The sequence below is a fragment of the Podarcis gaigeae genome (genome assembly GCF_964106915.1).
Source record: "Podarcis gaigeae genome assembly, chromosome: 6".
Lineage (NCBI taxonomy): Eukaryota > Metazoa > Chordata > Lepidosauria > Squamata > Lacertidae > Podarcis > Podarcis gaigeae.
This window is the reverse complement of record NC_139682.1, coordinates 22,703,760-22,717,799: the sequence shown is the minus strand read 5'-3', so window position 1 is coordinate 22,717,799 and position 14,040 is coordinate 22,703,760. Positions and strand designations below refer to the sequence as shown.

Sequence of the window (14,040 nt, the reverse complement as noted above, 5' to 3'; positions counted from 1 at the left end):
AACTGATAAAACTTTTTATTGTCGTTGAATTCTTTTACACTTTCCCGATTGTGTAAGGTGAAACTCGAACTGTTTTAAAAGACATACACAAATCTAGTACATCAATAACCAGGTATTTCTTTTTGCTATACTATTCTCACAACCACGTGTGTGTGTGCTAGGCAATACAACCGTCACAGAAGCAAACTTTAGGCAAAATACTGGTCAGTAGAAACAACGCAAAAAGAGCTACCAGATATACAGACAGGCTCGGTTCCACATTCACTACCGCATTTATCAAGCGCCAAGTATAACTGCACAATTTGCTCAGCTAGTAAGAGGGGAATTTTGAAGTCAGTGCATGAATTTCTCTCTTCAGCGACAGATGAAAAGACGAACAGATGGATTCTATGATCTAAGCGGAATGCTATAGGCAGAGGAACGATACTAAAAAGATTGAAAAGGGTGAGTATTCAAATCTTTCCTCTGCATTATTCATGCAACTCCTATTGAATTCTGGTATTTGACTGGACAGGTTTATAAACAATTGAACGTTTGGAATTTCAGTATCTCAAGCTAACAATTAATATGCATGTTTATGGTCTGTATTCCTAAGGCAGCTATGGGAAAACTTTTTAAAAGGATATTGATTGTGACGCAGGAGTGGGCAGATGCCAAGAGCTGAGAACTACAGCAGCACTGGCAAGCCTTCAGCATCTAAGTGAGACCTGTATTCCAACATATTTAAGCCGCTCCCATCATCAAGGACTTAACAGCATACACAAAGGACCTCAGGCTTTAAACTGAAGCCGGAATGGGACTGGGTGGGAGAACGCAATCCATGCAAAGAAGAGCTCTTTCGGATTTTTCAAAGGGGCAGGCCTCCTCCCTGAAGTGAGGAGGGAGATTAAGAGTTTAGCATTTTAAAGTGGGAAAACAGTTCTATTTAGCATGCCTACCCAGCAACTAATAAGGCCATAAAAACAGAAACATCCTGTTGAAATTCCATGGTAGTGCTCTAAAAATTCACTACCAAGAATAGTCCATATTGTAAATATGTTAACTTATTGCTGTGGGAAGGGGCTTGATGATGCCCACAGAAAGAGGACTGAGCTGTTTTTCAATAGACAAAGCCCCAGTATTCTGCCACTGTTAAGAGTCTGGAACTTAGGCTGCCGTTTTTCTCTGCTTTAAATTGAGGCCTCAGAAAATGTTTACGTTTGACATGAGCATTTGGCTGAAAAGCAGTGTGTGCAGCATTATTATTTCAAAAACAAAAATGTCTGAATGAATGTGCCTATTAAATTCACAGAAGAGAACTACTGAACTGGAATGCCACACAATAGATTGTTTCCCTTCCATGTTGCAGTGTCACAATATAAGCTCTATAATTTTCTGTACAACTTTACAACAGAATTGTACTTCGACTACTTTGATCCCAGATTATAATCTTTCCAATGAATTACATGATTCATATCTACTCTTCCATCATTTAGAGTTTTGTAAAGTCAACTGCAATCGCAAAACCCATAATCACAGTGTTCAGTTAAAAAAAATATAAACACAGTAATCATAATTGTAAGTGTTCATAATAGGAAAGGTTCAAAATGCCATTGCTCAATTGATCTCCATTTTATGTACACAGAACACCAACCAATTGTTTTTACCCCACAGACAGTTTGCTACGTTGAGGTTGTGAAGTCGATGTACTATTCTTTTTGCTTGTCGCACAAAGGGATATAACGTGTAGGATACAGAGTGACATTGAACATATAGTGAAGCGTGACAGCCATTAGTTCTCGCCCTCCCCAGCTTCCCCTTCATCTCCCTGGTTTTCCGATGTCCATAGCTGTAAGAAAATACAAACATGTTTATGCTGAAAGCATGCAGTAATTACATTGGTCTGGAAAGGAGTAGTGGGGCAATTTGTTTCAGTAGAGCAGTATTATTTGAGTGGAAGAGTTAATGAATGATGAACTAAACACTGGGGATTAGATGAAGTTAAACAATGAGTACATGAAGCCTGCAGGTAACACACAAATTTGTTAGCTGCCTGATAAGGGCATTTGGCTAGTTTTCCATTACAGGTATGACTGCTCCACACACACAATGCTGACAGCAGTCATTCTTTCATATGGAACTAACTTTGTGCTACATTCAAAATAGTTTGTAAGGGTGCAATTATCAACTATTTGTGGGATGGCAAGACTTAAAATTATAAAACATTGCATCATTTAAAGTGTAGCCAGCTTTTCGAAGGAATACTTACAGTAAGGTTATCTCTAAGTAGCTGCATAATCAGAGTACTATCTTTGTAAGATTCTTCATTCAGTGTGTCCAGTTCAGCTATTGCTTCATCAAATGCCTAAACCAAATTCAAATAATTAATTCACTTTATTCTGCTTCTGATCCTTCCTGCCTTAAGACTGTTTAACCTATTCAATTTCCAAGCACAGATAGGGCTGGCTAAGTGACGAAAAACGCGTAACATTACATTTGTGTTCATCCAGGTTAAGACCCAAGACAGACTTCCTTAGAATATAAAAGTGTCACCTCTAATTTCAAGGGTGTTATTTTAACTTAATAATTAATCTTTCTTCTGAATAATATAAAAGATCTCCTAGAGCTCTCCAACATGCTTTATTAAGCCATACGTTTCTAGTTCCATTCACAACTGCTCAATGTGTATCTCAAATTTGTTTCCCCATAAACATTCTTGACAATATTAAGTCTATTTACCGTCTTTGCCAGACTGCAGGCTTTCTCTGGTGAGTTTAGTATCTCATAGTAGAACACAGAGAAATTAAGTGCCAGACCAAGTCGAATAGGATGTGTTGGTTGCATCTCTTTCTTGCTGATTTCAAATGCTTCCTGATATGCTTGCTGAGAATTTGCTACAGTTGCTGCAAGAAAAGATGGTGATAATTTTAATATTTCCTGACATGGCCAACTCCAAGTCAGAAACATTTACACAGGTGCCTGCATAGAATAGGGCTGAACAGTGATCTGTAGTGAACATTTTGTTACACACAAAAACAGTATTTTTAGGAGCCTGAAATGTTTCCCAAAAGACTGCTGAAATGTTACCTTTTTTGTACTTGTTCACAGCTAAAATCAGCTGCTGCTTCAGCACCAGTTTGCTTTAAGACTGGTCATCTTCTACCTAGCAGCAGGGACACTGTGTGGCAAGATTTGGCTATGCATAGTCACTGGCAACAACCAAAGCTCAGAGTGAGAGCAACTCCAACTCAGGAAATACTGTCTTTCCTTAGAATTAGCTAGCTTGTCCTCAGGGTCATTACATTGACTGGTTTGTCAGTGTTGATATGATGGGAAAATACATGAAGAAAAAATGTTGTCAAAGTAGCAGCCTATCAAGGCCATGAGGGCGGGGGCATAGAACTACCAGAGCCTTCTTTGTAGTAGAGGAATAAATTTTGCAAGTATCGCTGCATTTCAGTGCATCCTAAACAATAAAACCTTAGATTAAATACACACACATTTAATATTGGGGGGGGGGGCAATTATAAATATGACATTCTACAAAGAGTATGGCCTAACAGCTTATATGTGGATATCACATGAACCTAGCTGTAAAACATTTCCTTTTCTATCTTAGCTATTTGATACAGAACCAAATTTGATTGTGTCTAGAAATTCTATTGTAGCTATAAGTTGTGTCACATATTAGTTAATACTGTATAGTAACATTTGAACATGATCCCTATATTTAAAAACTTTACAGGGTTCTATATTTGGTGATCTTCCAAGAACACTACAAAGATTATTGGGGGGAAGCAAAAACAAAAAATCTATAGCAAGAGTAGGCTAAATGGTGAAATGCCACTAACCTGGTATGAGGCACAGACATATTTGTTTAACAACCAATTCATAGACCATCTAAGGTTTTAATGCACACAGATCCAGCATCTGTGACTACAGATTAATTAAATAAGATGCAGGTACAAACTGTGACTTTATAGTCAAGATAAGTACAAGCAACTTATACTTTCTGCTTCCCACACTTCTGAAAGGGAACTTCCCACATCTTTCCTTGTGATCAGAGGTTCCATTAGGAGGCTTTGCATTCAGTTGCAGCAGAGATGTAAAGGCCTGGAAAAAAGTAAATGGAAAAAAGAGGACCCCCCCCTAAAGATTTCTTTTCAATGGGAAATTTAGGGAACATTGGGGGGACAACTCCTATGGAATATTTTCTTTCTTGGAATGAGTGAAATGCTTTTAAAAAAGCTTTACTTACTCAAAATGTGTAGTAGGAAGATTTTCATGAAATAATTTACAACACTAGAAAATTTTAATTTCTGTGTATATTGTAGACATATTCAGCTCCTAAATCCAATGTATGTGTCTTCACCTAGAGGGAACTGCTGTCTTAATGGAAGAATTCAGAACACCCATTCCTTGTGATTTGCTGTTACCTCCTTTTAGTAACCTCTAGTCAAGTTGGAGATACTAAAAACAAGTATCCTGCAACAGCAATCCTTTCAACCTGGCCCATCCATGGTAGTCAACCACCTTATGGTTGAATACAACTGGAAGCCACTGGTTCTTTTCCCTATTCCTTTGCATTAAGAACATCTGATATTCTCAGAATACTGAGACAAATTTATTGTGAGATCAAGAAACAGTTTAATAATACCACACACAGCTCTTGTAGGGAATCATTAAGAAAGGCTTCTGATTTTAAGGTAACCACCTACTTTGCTTGCTTTCTCCAGATGCCACTTCTGAAAGGTATCTGTAGTAATCTCCTTTCATTTTCAAATAGAAGACTTTGCTTTCTGGCTGTGTGGCATTAGCAATAAGGTACTTATCCAGCAGTTCCTGAAAGACATATAATCACAAGGTTGCACACATTTTCTTCAACTGATCTCCTTTATGTGTACATCTACAATATGAGGGCCTAACCTAAAGCCTTCCAGTTGTTGCTGAACTACATCCTCTAGCATAGCCCCACCCAGCATGGCCAATGACCAGGAATGATGAAAGTTGTGGTTGAGCAACATTTAGAAGATCAGGAGGCACCAAGCTTCTTTTTTAAAAAAACTTTGGAGATGAGACTCTGGTGGCTTTATATACAAGGTCACATTTCTTTAATTCATTGGCTAGATTAGAGAAGAGAGGTTTATATATGTTTTGTGTTGTTTATAGGTTTGGTCCATACAAGTGTACACATAGTCTATCAAGTATCAAATAAAAATAATTTTCTACACCTAGCATATAAACAACTAATTACAAAGCAAGGATCTTTGGCTGTTGGACCAAAGTAGATCCTTAAGCGATGAAACTGTGCTCCTGCCTTGAGCTCAGAAGCTTCCCAGCAGATGGAGCTCCTTAACAAATGCTGCTATATTCCTACTAGACTATTACCAGAACATCATTGCAGATGTCCTTCAGTTCAGCCTCAATCTTCTCACGATATTCTCTTCCCATCTGCTGTTTCTTCTCATTTCTTTCCGTCTTCTGTTCAATGCTGGAGATGACACGCCACGAAGAGCGACGGGCACCAACCACGTTCTTGTAGGCAACAGAGAGTAGATTCCTTTCTTCATTGGACAGCTCATGTCCCTGCTCAGTGACAGCCTTCATGGCAGCAGCCATATCATCATAGCGCTCTGCCTGCTCAGCAAGTTTGGCCTTCTGTACCAACTCACTTTTATCCATGTTTGTTCCTAAAAAGAGGGGGGGGGGGGACAAGAGCAGAAAAGGAATGTTTATTTCCTGCAGCTCAATTTTCTCCAGCAGACTATGATTTGATAGCCATAAAATACAGTAAATCTGAGAGTAAACCATCAGGATGTGGGTTATTCCAAAGTGACGACAAGGGAAGATTCCAGTACTATTGACATAGAAGTAAGTTTACAAATCCACCAATATAATAGGGTAGTAGAGTGTGGCCCTTTCAAAATAACAAAAGGAAGAGTCTTGTGCTGGGATGTAACATCTATGAGTGTTTTATGAACTGATCTCCTGCCTGTCACTGATCCTCTGTAAAATTCTGGGAATGATTTTGGGAATGATTGTATATACACCATATTATTCTGGGATAGCCATATCTGACTACATCTAATGGCGCCAAGTACACAACTATTTCTATTTTAATCTCTACAGAAGATTGTGCCACAATATACTTAGATGTATCCTTTGTGAGGCAAATGATACTGAGCTCGGATAGCTTTACCCAACTGCCACTAAACAGAACAATAGCCAATGGCTACATTTGTATGAGAATAAACTAACAAGGCAGCCCTTCAAATGGGATACAAGTATCTGTGTGTAGGCTCACTTCCCCCTTCAACCTAAAAGCAACCCCTGCAGAGAACACCTAAAGACTTGCTCCTTGCTCCTTTGCAGCAAGCAACAAGGTCATTTTCCAGCACCAGAGCAATGAAATGGAATGATGATCGACTGGTTCTCAGGAGCTCCGCGCTGGACCAAATTTGGAAGGTTTAGCAGTTGTCATAGTTGAATACCATTTCACACACTACCACTGCAGAATTTTATCCAAGACCATTACAAAGTACAATACTACACTTCTTATAAATCATTATCTAACACTTTGCAAGTGTCTGCCCTTCTCAGCAATTTCCCGCTCACAGGATTCCCTGCTGAATTTGCAACACCAGCATTGTTATTAGGTTTCTTTTCATTAGAAACAAGAACTGTTTCCTTAGGAGTATGCATTACCTCTTCCCCACAAAAAAAAAAACCAACCCCTTCAGAAGGTAAATCAATTTATTGAAGGGAATATGTGCAAGTATAATGGCACTTCAGAATTAAAGAGAAATAACATGCCCTAGGAGAAAAGTACAGGATTATGGGGAATGGAAATATCACTGTAGTGCAAGACAAGAGTGATGGGCTGAATGAACTAACACTGTACTACATGCAGCATCAATTTCATGTAAGCAATTAATGCAACCTTTTTAAACATTTAAACCAGCCTTTCTCAACCTTGGGTCCCTGAATGTTGATGGGCTACAGCTCCAATGATCCCTAGCTAGCAGGACCAGTAGTCAAGGAAGAGGCGAGTTGTAGTCCAACATCATCCATGGACCAAAGGTTCAGAAAGACTGATTTAAACAGTTGATGCAGGGTTTGATGAGCTGGATTGAAACAAAAATGAATAGGGATTAACCGCTTTTTGGACACGACCCCAACACTTCCCCCCAAACACAAAACATACATTGTTGTTAGCTCCCAGAGGAAAGCTCCCATTGACACCAATGGGAGCTTCCCTCCTAGGGCTAATAGCAGCTTGGGTGAGGATAGATTTATAGTGGGATCACAACAGTGAGGAAGGATTAAACACACACAGTCCTCATCCTTATTCAGAAAGCCCTGCGGCAGCTTTTTTTTAAAAAAAAATATCTGCATGTTAATTGCTTACAAGCAATTAATGTTATTTCTAGATTTTAAACTTAGTCATGTGGGGAAAACCCTCATTCTTGCCTGACAGGTACAGCATGTCTCTCTATCTGGAGGGAACTGAATACCTGGATAGTCATTTTCAAAGCTGGTGACGGGGGCACAAAGAACCTACACCTCTTTAAGACTCCTGAGAGCCAAACTCTCAATTGCAGATAGCCACCAGTTTAACACAATATGCAATAAGATGACAACTGCTCTTATACACTATCTTCTCAAGTGCAATAAATACCTGGACTCTGATGTGTCGGCTCAAGCAGATTTCATTCTTAAGGCTATAAAAACATTCCAACTTTTTAAAAATTCAACATAAAGCTTTAAAACTTTTACTCACACTTGCTAACTTGCCTTGATGGAAAATTTGCTACCATATGGTTGCATCAAGCATTTCTGTGCACAAACAGAAATGCAACAATACTTAACCTTCATCCACCACCTCACGCAGCACCTATACACCTTCCAAGCTCCAGGGGGTGGAGGATCTTCCAGAGCAGGTTTTGGGGGTATGCAAAGGAAGATGAAGTCCCATTGCATGAAGAAGTTATCTTGCCCAAAGTATTTAGAACTGTCTTAATAGGGCATGTTAAAGTTCTTTATGTTTGAATTCATTCCTTTCAGGAGACATGTTCTCTCAAGTATGTGAGCAATCTGTCTGAGTCTACATGAACAAAGGAACAGTTTGAATTTTCTTCATTGCTTACCTTGTTGAGACAAGAGATGAATGCTCTGTGGTCACTATGAGGGAGCTTGGAAAAGGGGGAAGTTATAGAGGGATCTCTGAACAAAAGATTCAGTGCCATGACAGAAGCACTATCTCATAGGAAAATCTACCAAATTTGGCATGATTCTCCAGACAATCCTGGGTACCGATTACGTATGGAGAACACAGAATACATGTAAGATTTTAGCACTTTGAAGGAGACTTCTGATTCTCATATGTTTCCATCCGAGAAAAATCAGTGAAAACCACTGGAAAGTGCAAGTAACAACAGAAGCTGTTCCAAGGTTACTCAATTAGTACTGAAGGATCTTTGAGGTAAGTCACAGTTTGGAATTGCAATTATAAAGACACCACTCATGGCTGCTTGTAGTCTGTTGCTTCTAATTTCCATGAGCTACACAAGACATCAAAACAGATGCAAAATAATGACAGTTAAATACTGTAGAAAAGGGAAATTGGCAGAGAAGTATCTGACTAGCTTAATATAGTAAAATGGAAACACACTAGCATGAAGTGTTTCAAATGACATGGGTACAGTTTTTAATGCAGAAAAGTGACAGATATTTTTTGGTTAATTTTTAACTAGCTCTAATTAAACCACTTAAGAGACATTCATAAAATGAAGTTGTCATTACTAGCTTTCCACACCACCAAAGGAGGGGGGGGGGGATGCTTCAAATTCTCTTGTCTTAAAAAAAGCCATCTTCAATCCATCTTAAATAATAAGGGTGGCAATCTCTCTCCCATCATATTTACACTTCAAACAAGAGCTGCAGGTGACCAAAATGGGTTTTAAACTAAAATTGGAATAGATTTGTTCTGAGAAAATTGTTACCTGCTACAACCAAAGAAGGAAAAAGAGAGAGAAAGCTCCACAGCAACACTCCAGTTCTAAAACTTTCATCTTAAAATTCAGGAAACCAGTAGCTTTCTGAAGGCAGTTTGGGTGGGGGGAACTTCCTTTATAATTCAGTCACAGACATGCTGACGCAAGAGCAACTACAGTATTGACAGATATTGTGGATTATGTGAATGCTCTCCCAGCAGGCAGCACAGCTGGTGGTTACTTTTCAGAGGGTACAGAACACTATGTCCCTGAAGCCCCTTCCAATATCATAGCAAAAACTCAGTATATCTATTTGCAATAGGTTTCTTGCACATAGCTGATGTGTGGTCTTTTATGTTGACTACAGCCTGGTGAAGAACACTGGCCACTATTATACCGATTACTCAATGACATTTGCCAATATGGACTGTAAGACTATGTTGTACTGGACCTTAGGAACAATTGATCACCTTCTTTCCATGCATGCAACACCATCTTAATGAAAAGAATGTTCAGGTCATTGTGACCATTATTTGGATACATTTCCATTAAAGCTGAAAGTTACCACCCAATGAAATGATCTTAAGTTAGGCATGAGTAATTTAAATACATTTATTTCAATGGATCTACTACTCTCAGTATGACTTAGTTGGATTACTACCCTAAGACCATAAATGAAATGTCATCTTTTTATAATAATAATATATATATATTGTAATAATCTTCATATTGGGAGATTTTACTATGTAATTTTTAACTTCCCAATATTTCATTTCCTGTTCATTTTTAAAGAGCTCCCAACCATGCTGATATTAATTCATCTTTACCACAAGCAGCTACAGCAAGGTCACTCACAACAGTAAGCTGACTTATAGGCTTTATCAAGCATACTAAAAAATGTCAGTATGCTTATATCAATGCAACCTTTAATGACCTGAAGTGGCCTAGGACTATGGTATCTACAGAATCACCTGCTCCCATTCAAATTTCTGAGAAATCTGTTTAACTTTGGTGGCCTCCTCTGTGTCACCTAGCTGTACTGATGTGTGATGTATGTGCACAAGAGAGAGCTTTTTCCCTAGTGGCACCTAGATTGTGAAAAAGCCTTTCCAGAGAGGCACACCTGAGTCAATCAATGCCTGTCCTTTAGCAGGCATGGAACACTGTTTTCTACCAGCATACTTTTAATTAAATATTGCATCTTTTATATTTTTTTAAGCATCAATCATTTTATTTGTCATTTAGAATGTTTTAAAAAATGAGCTGCCTTAACTAATTTTAGAACGTGCTTGTTGTTGTTGTTGTTGTTTAGTACTTTCCGGCTCTTCGTGACCCCATGGACCAGAGCACGCCAGGCACTCCTGTCTTCCACTACCTCCCGCAGCTTGGTCAAACTCATGTTGGTAGCTTCGAGAACACTGTGCAACCATCTCGTCGTCCCCTTCTCCTTGTGCCCTCAATCTTTCCCAGCATCAGGGTCTTTTCCAGGGAGTCTTTTCTTCTCATGAGGTGGCCAAAGTATTGAAGCCTCAGCTTCAGGATCTGTCCTTCCAGTGAGCACTCAGGGCTGATTTCAACCTATCCATCTTGAGAGTCCCATGGGACTCTCAAGAGTCTCCTCCAGCACCATAATTCAAAAGCATCAATTCTTCAGCGATCAGCCTTCTTTATGGTCCAGCTCTCATACTATTAATTGTGCAGCATGTCTATTTTGCAATGGACTTTATAATCTTTACTATATTCACCCTAGTAACTCCCTCACAGCTAGACAATGAGTCCATGGCAGAGGCACCCTAGGTAACACTGGCTTTCCATTTAGGTTAAATAAGTTATTCTCAAATTCTAGGCTCCTTCTGTAGGGAGTAGGGGCACACAAAAACCCTAGAAAGGTGTGTGAAGTTCAAGGGAGGAATTGAATTCTGAAGAAGTTAAAAGCCAACTTCCTCTCACTAATCAAGACACTGAGGAGAGTGAATTGAACACCCTCTAAGGGTGGTTCCCCATTGGATTTGTGATGGTGACTGCTCTTCCTAATGCTCTACCATCCCAGATTGAGTTGGAAAGAGCTGCTGATATATGTGTGTCTAGTTCTAGGAGTCAATAGATTTAAGTACATTTATATCCTGCCTTTCGCCCATGTTCTCAGATTCTGTTGTGTTCTCTACATCTTCCTAAAAGTAAGTCTTGGATTAATAACCCTGTTCACACAGAGACCAAGCTGCATTTAAGCAACTGCATTCAAGGATCTCTACTATGGAATTGATGGGTTGGTGAAAGCTAGCAGGGAGCACGGTTTTTGTTTTTAATGGATTAGTAATGTGGTTCTAGGCAGTTAAGTTCAAACTAGAATGCAATTATAGTGATATAAAGAATTATAGTTGCACCTTGGGATACGTTACCCTCGCGTAACGTAAACTTCAGGATGTGAAAGCGGGAAACCCGGAAGTGTTTTGCCGCACACGCATGTGCAAAAGTGGTCTATCACTGCGCGCGTATGTGCAGAAGCGGTCTACCGCTTCTCCTCGGGTTGCAAAAACCTCGGGATCCGGCCAGACCTTCGGAACGGATCCTGTTCGCAACCAGAGGTACCACTGTATGTGCAAGACCCACCCACACATTCATTATATTCAAAGTATGATACACAAATTTTTTTGAATAAGATTTTTATGTTGGTCACACACATATTATCTTAATTACAAACATAACTAATTTTTTGACATAAAGGGTTTTAGAGCTCAGATTCAAATTTGGTGCATCAGGTAAGTTTGGCAGCAGCCAAAAAGGGAGTAACAGGGATTTTTGTAAGCCACTCTTAAAAGCTTTCTTCATTAAGTGGCAGGGTAAAGATGCTGCAACCAAACAATGGTTAGTTACTATTTCCCCAACAGAGCTGCCACTGAGGTTTCAGTATAGCTAACCAGTAAGAACTACTATTCCCTAAAAGCGCCATCAAACTACTAGTGTTAGCCAGCCGGCCATTTGGCACCTCACCACTTGAACAGGTATTCTGAAAAAGCAAATGCTATTCATCTCACACCGTTTAAAAATAAAATACAAGGAATGAAAGGAAGAAATCAAGACTATTTTAGCAAGGAGAAATCGTATGTAGTTGCAAGGGGTGGATCAACATTCATGTAGAAAAGGGACCAAGCCTGTAGTCATAAGCGGTGGAAGCCCATAAGGTTTGCTTCCAGGTGAGCTTATTTAAAGCTGCTTTGGCATTGAAAATCCCATCTTTTCAGGTGGGCAAAGCCCCAAAGGCTGGATTGTGCAAGTGTGTGGTTTGTTTTTATAAAAAAGGGGGGAGGGGGCACCCCGCCCACTTCCCTGGCCGCAAGGGCGATTTGAACCCTGCGGGAGCCGGAATGGTAGTGGTGGAGGAGGCCATTTCGCCAGAAGCGCGGCTAAAAAAGCGAGCAGCCCCACCTCTGGCTCGTTCCGGACAGGTGAGCCCGCCCAGCCCCGGGCAGAAGGTGGTGACTCAGCTACGGCGGGGCCGCTGGCAGGCGAGGTGACGCCACCGGGCGGAGACCCTGGAGCGGGAAAGGGGGCGAGGTGAAGGGGGGGGGGGAGGCGAGAGCCCCGCTGCCAAGGAGTGGCTGCTGCCCGTGCCCTCAGCCCGCCGCGTAGGTGGGGTGTCGCCTCAGGACCGAAAGGCGGCGGCGGCTGTGGCGGTTCCGCGGCCTTCCTCAGGCCTCTCTCCGGAAGAGCCGAGCCGGAGGCAGCCCCTTCCTCGCTTCCGAAAGCAGCTGGGGAAGGGAAGGAAGGGGGCAGGGAGGGAGGGAGGGAGGGGCGGGGGAGACCTCGGCTCTGCCCTCTTTCTCTCCCCCCCACCCCGCTGCGTGTGGGGGCGGGGAAGGGCAGCTGCACGCGCGACTCGGGCCCGGGTGGGGGAGGGGATTCCGGCGGGAAGACCCGCTCACCTGACGGCTAAGGCGGAGGAGAAGGCGGCTCACAGGCCTCCGAAAAGAGTCGTTGTCCCCCGGGAGGAATGAGGCGTCTCTAGGCGCGCGGCAGACCGCTCCGCTCTTTTCACCACAGAGATACACACCCTGCGGCTCCTGCAGGCACTTCCGGCGCCGGGGCCACGCCCTTTCCGCCACGGACACGCCTTCCTCCTTCCCTCCCTCCCCCCCCCTCTGTCTTCTCTCTCTCTCTCTCTCTCTCTCTCTCGCCCAACTCCCCGCGGCGTCTACCGCTTCCCCTATTGGACTGCCAGGGCCGCGGAGCGGAGTGGGTTGGGAGGATGCCGCTCGGTAGCCATGGCAACAGGCCAACGGCTTCCAGGCCCAGTTTTGGGAGGCAGAGAGGGAAGCGACGCTCCCCGCCACCCATACACGCACGCGCACGGACACACTCCGCTTCCTCCTACGGCGATGCTTCCCCTCCCCCCCCCGTTCTGCCCTGTCTTCCTGGTGCCGTGTCAGCCAGGTGCGGGGTCCGCTCAGAGGCAGGAGGTGGGCAAGGAAAGGGATCATTGCATAGGGAACAATCGGAGAGGTGTATTCTCTCCCTCTTCTCCGCACATGGCGCCCATCCAACCCCACCCCACCCCGCCTCCACTCCTAATGGTAGCTTCCGCTTTGGCGCGTTCTGCTCTGAACCTCGCAGCGGCTTGCGTGGGGCGGGCAGAAGGTCGTGCGCGCGGCCCTTCAGCGATCGCCCTCAAGGGAAGGGCTGCAGCTCGGTGGTAGGGGGCAGAAGTGTTGCAGGTTCAGTCCTGGCACCGCTGGGAGGTAGGGCTGGGAGCCTCCCTTGCGTGATAGCCTTGCGTGATACCTTGCTGCTGACAACCAGAGGGGACAACAGGGAGCTCGATGGACCGACTCAGGGAAGCAGGTGGAGGGCCTTCTCGATAGTGGCACCCACCCTGTGGAACGCCCTCCCACCAGATGTCAAAGAGAAAAATAACTAGCAAACCTTTAGAAGACATCTGAAGGCAGCCCTGTTTAGGGAAGCTTTTAATGTTTAATAGGTTATTGTATTTTAGTGTTTTGTTGGAAGCCGCCCAGAGTGGCTGGGGAAACCCAGCTAGATGGGCAGGGTATAAATAATAAATAATAATAAT

The 14,040-nt window shown here is 42.5% G+C and overlaps 1 protein-coding gene across 1 annotated transcript; it reads right to left on the bottom strand.

The window, feature by feature from the left end:
• Positions 1 to 13,430, bottom strand: YWHAB (tyrosine 3-monooxygenase/tryptophan 5-monooxygenase activation protein beta). Its single transcript, XM_083746348.1, has 6 exons — positions 12,896 to 13,430; positions 5,368 to 5,669; positions 4,698 to 4,821; positions 2,719 to 2,882; positions 2,249 to 2,344; positions 1 to 1,828 (listed from the first exon to the last, which is right to left on the bottom strand). The coding sequence occupies exons 2-6, from the start codon at positions 5,659 to 5,661 to the stop codon at positions 1,772 to 1,774; spliced, it is 735 nt and encodes a 244-aa protein (XP_083602474.1). The 5' UTR covers positions 5,662 to 5,669; positions 12,896 to 13,430; the 3' UTR covers positions 1 to 1,771.
• Positions 13,431 to 14,040: the final 610 nt, after the last annotated feature.

Bases quoted from the DNA above. Each gene is read 5' to 3' on its own strand.
- YWHAB (XM_083746348.1), bottom strand. From the start codon at position 5,661: ATGGATAAAAGTGAGTTGGTACAGAAGGCCAAACTTGCTGAGCAGGCA. The intron at 4,822-5,367 runs GTAATAGTCTAG...TATGTCTTTCAG, and splicing joins ACATCTGCAATGATGTTCTG to GAACTGCTGGATAAGTACCT. The intron at 2,883-4,697 runs GTAGGTGGTTAC...CTTTTCTTGCAG, and splicing joins ATCTGGAGAAAGCAAGCAAA to CAACTGTAGCAAATTCTCAG.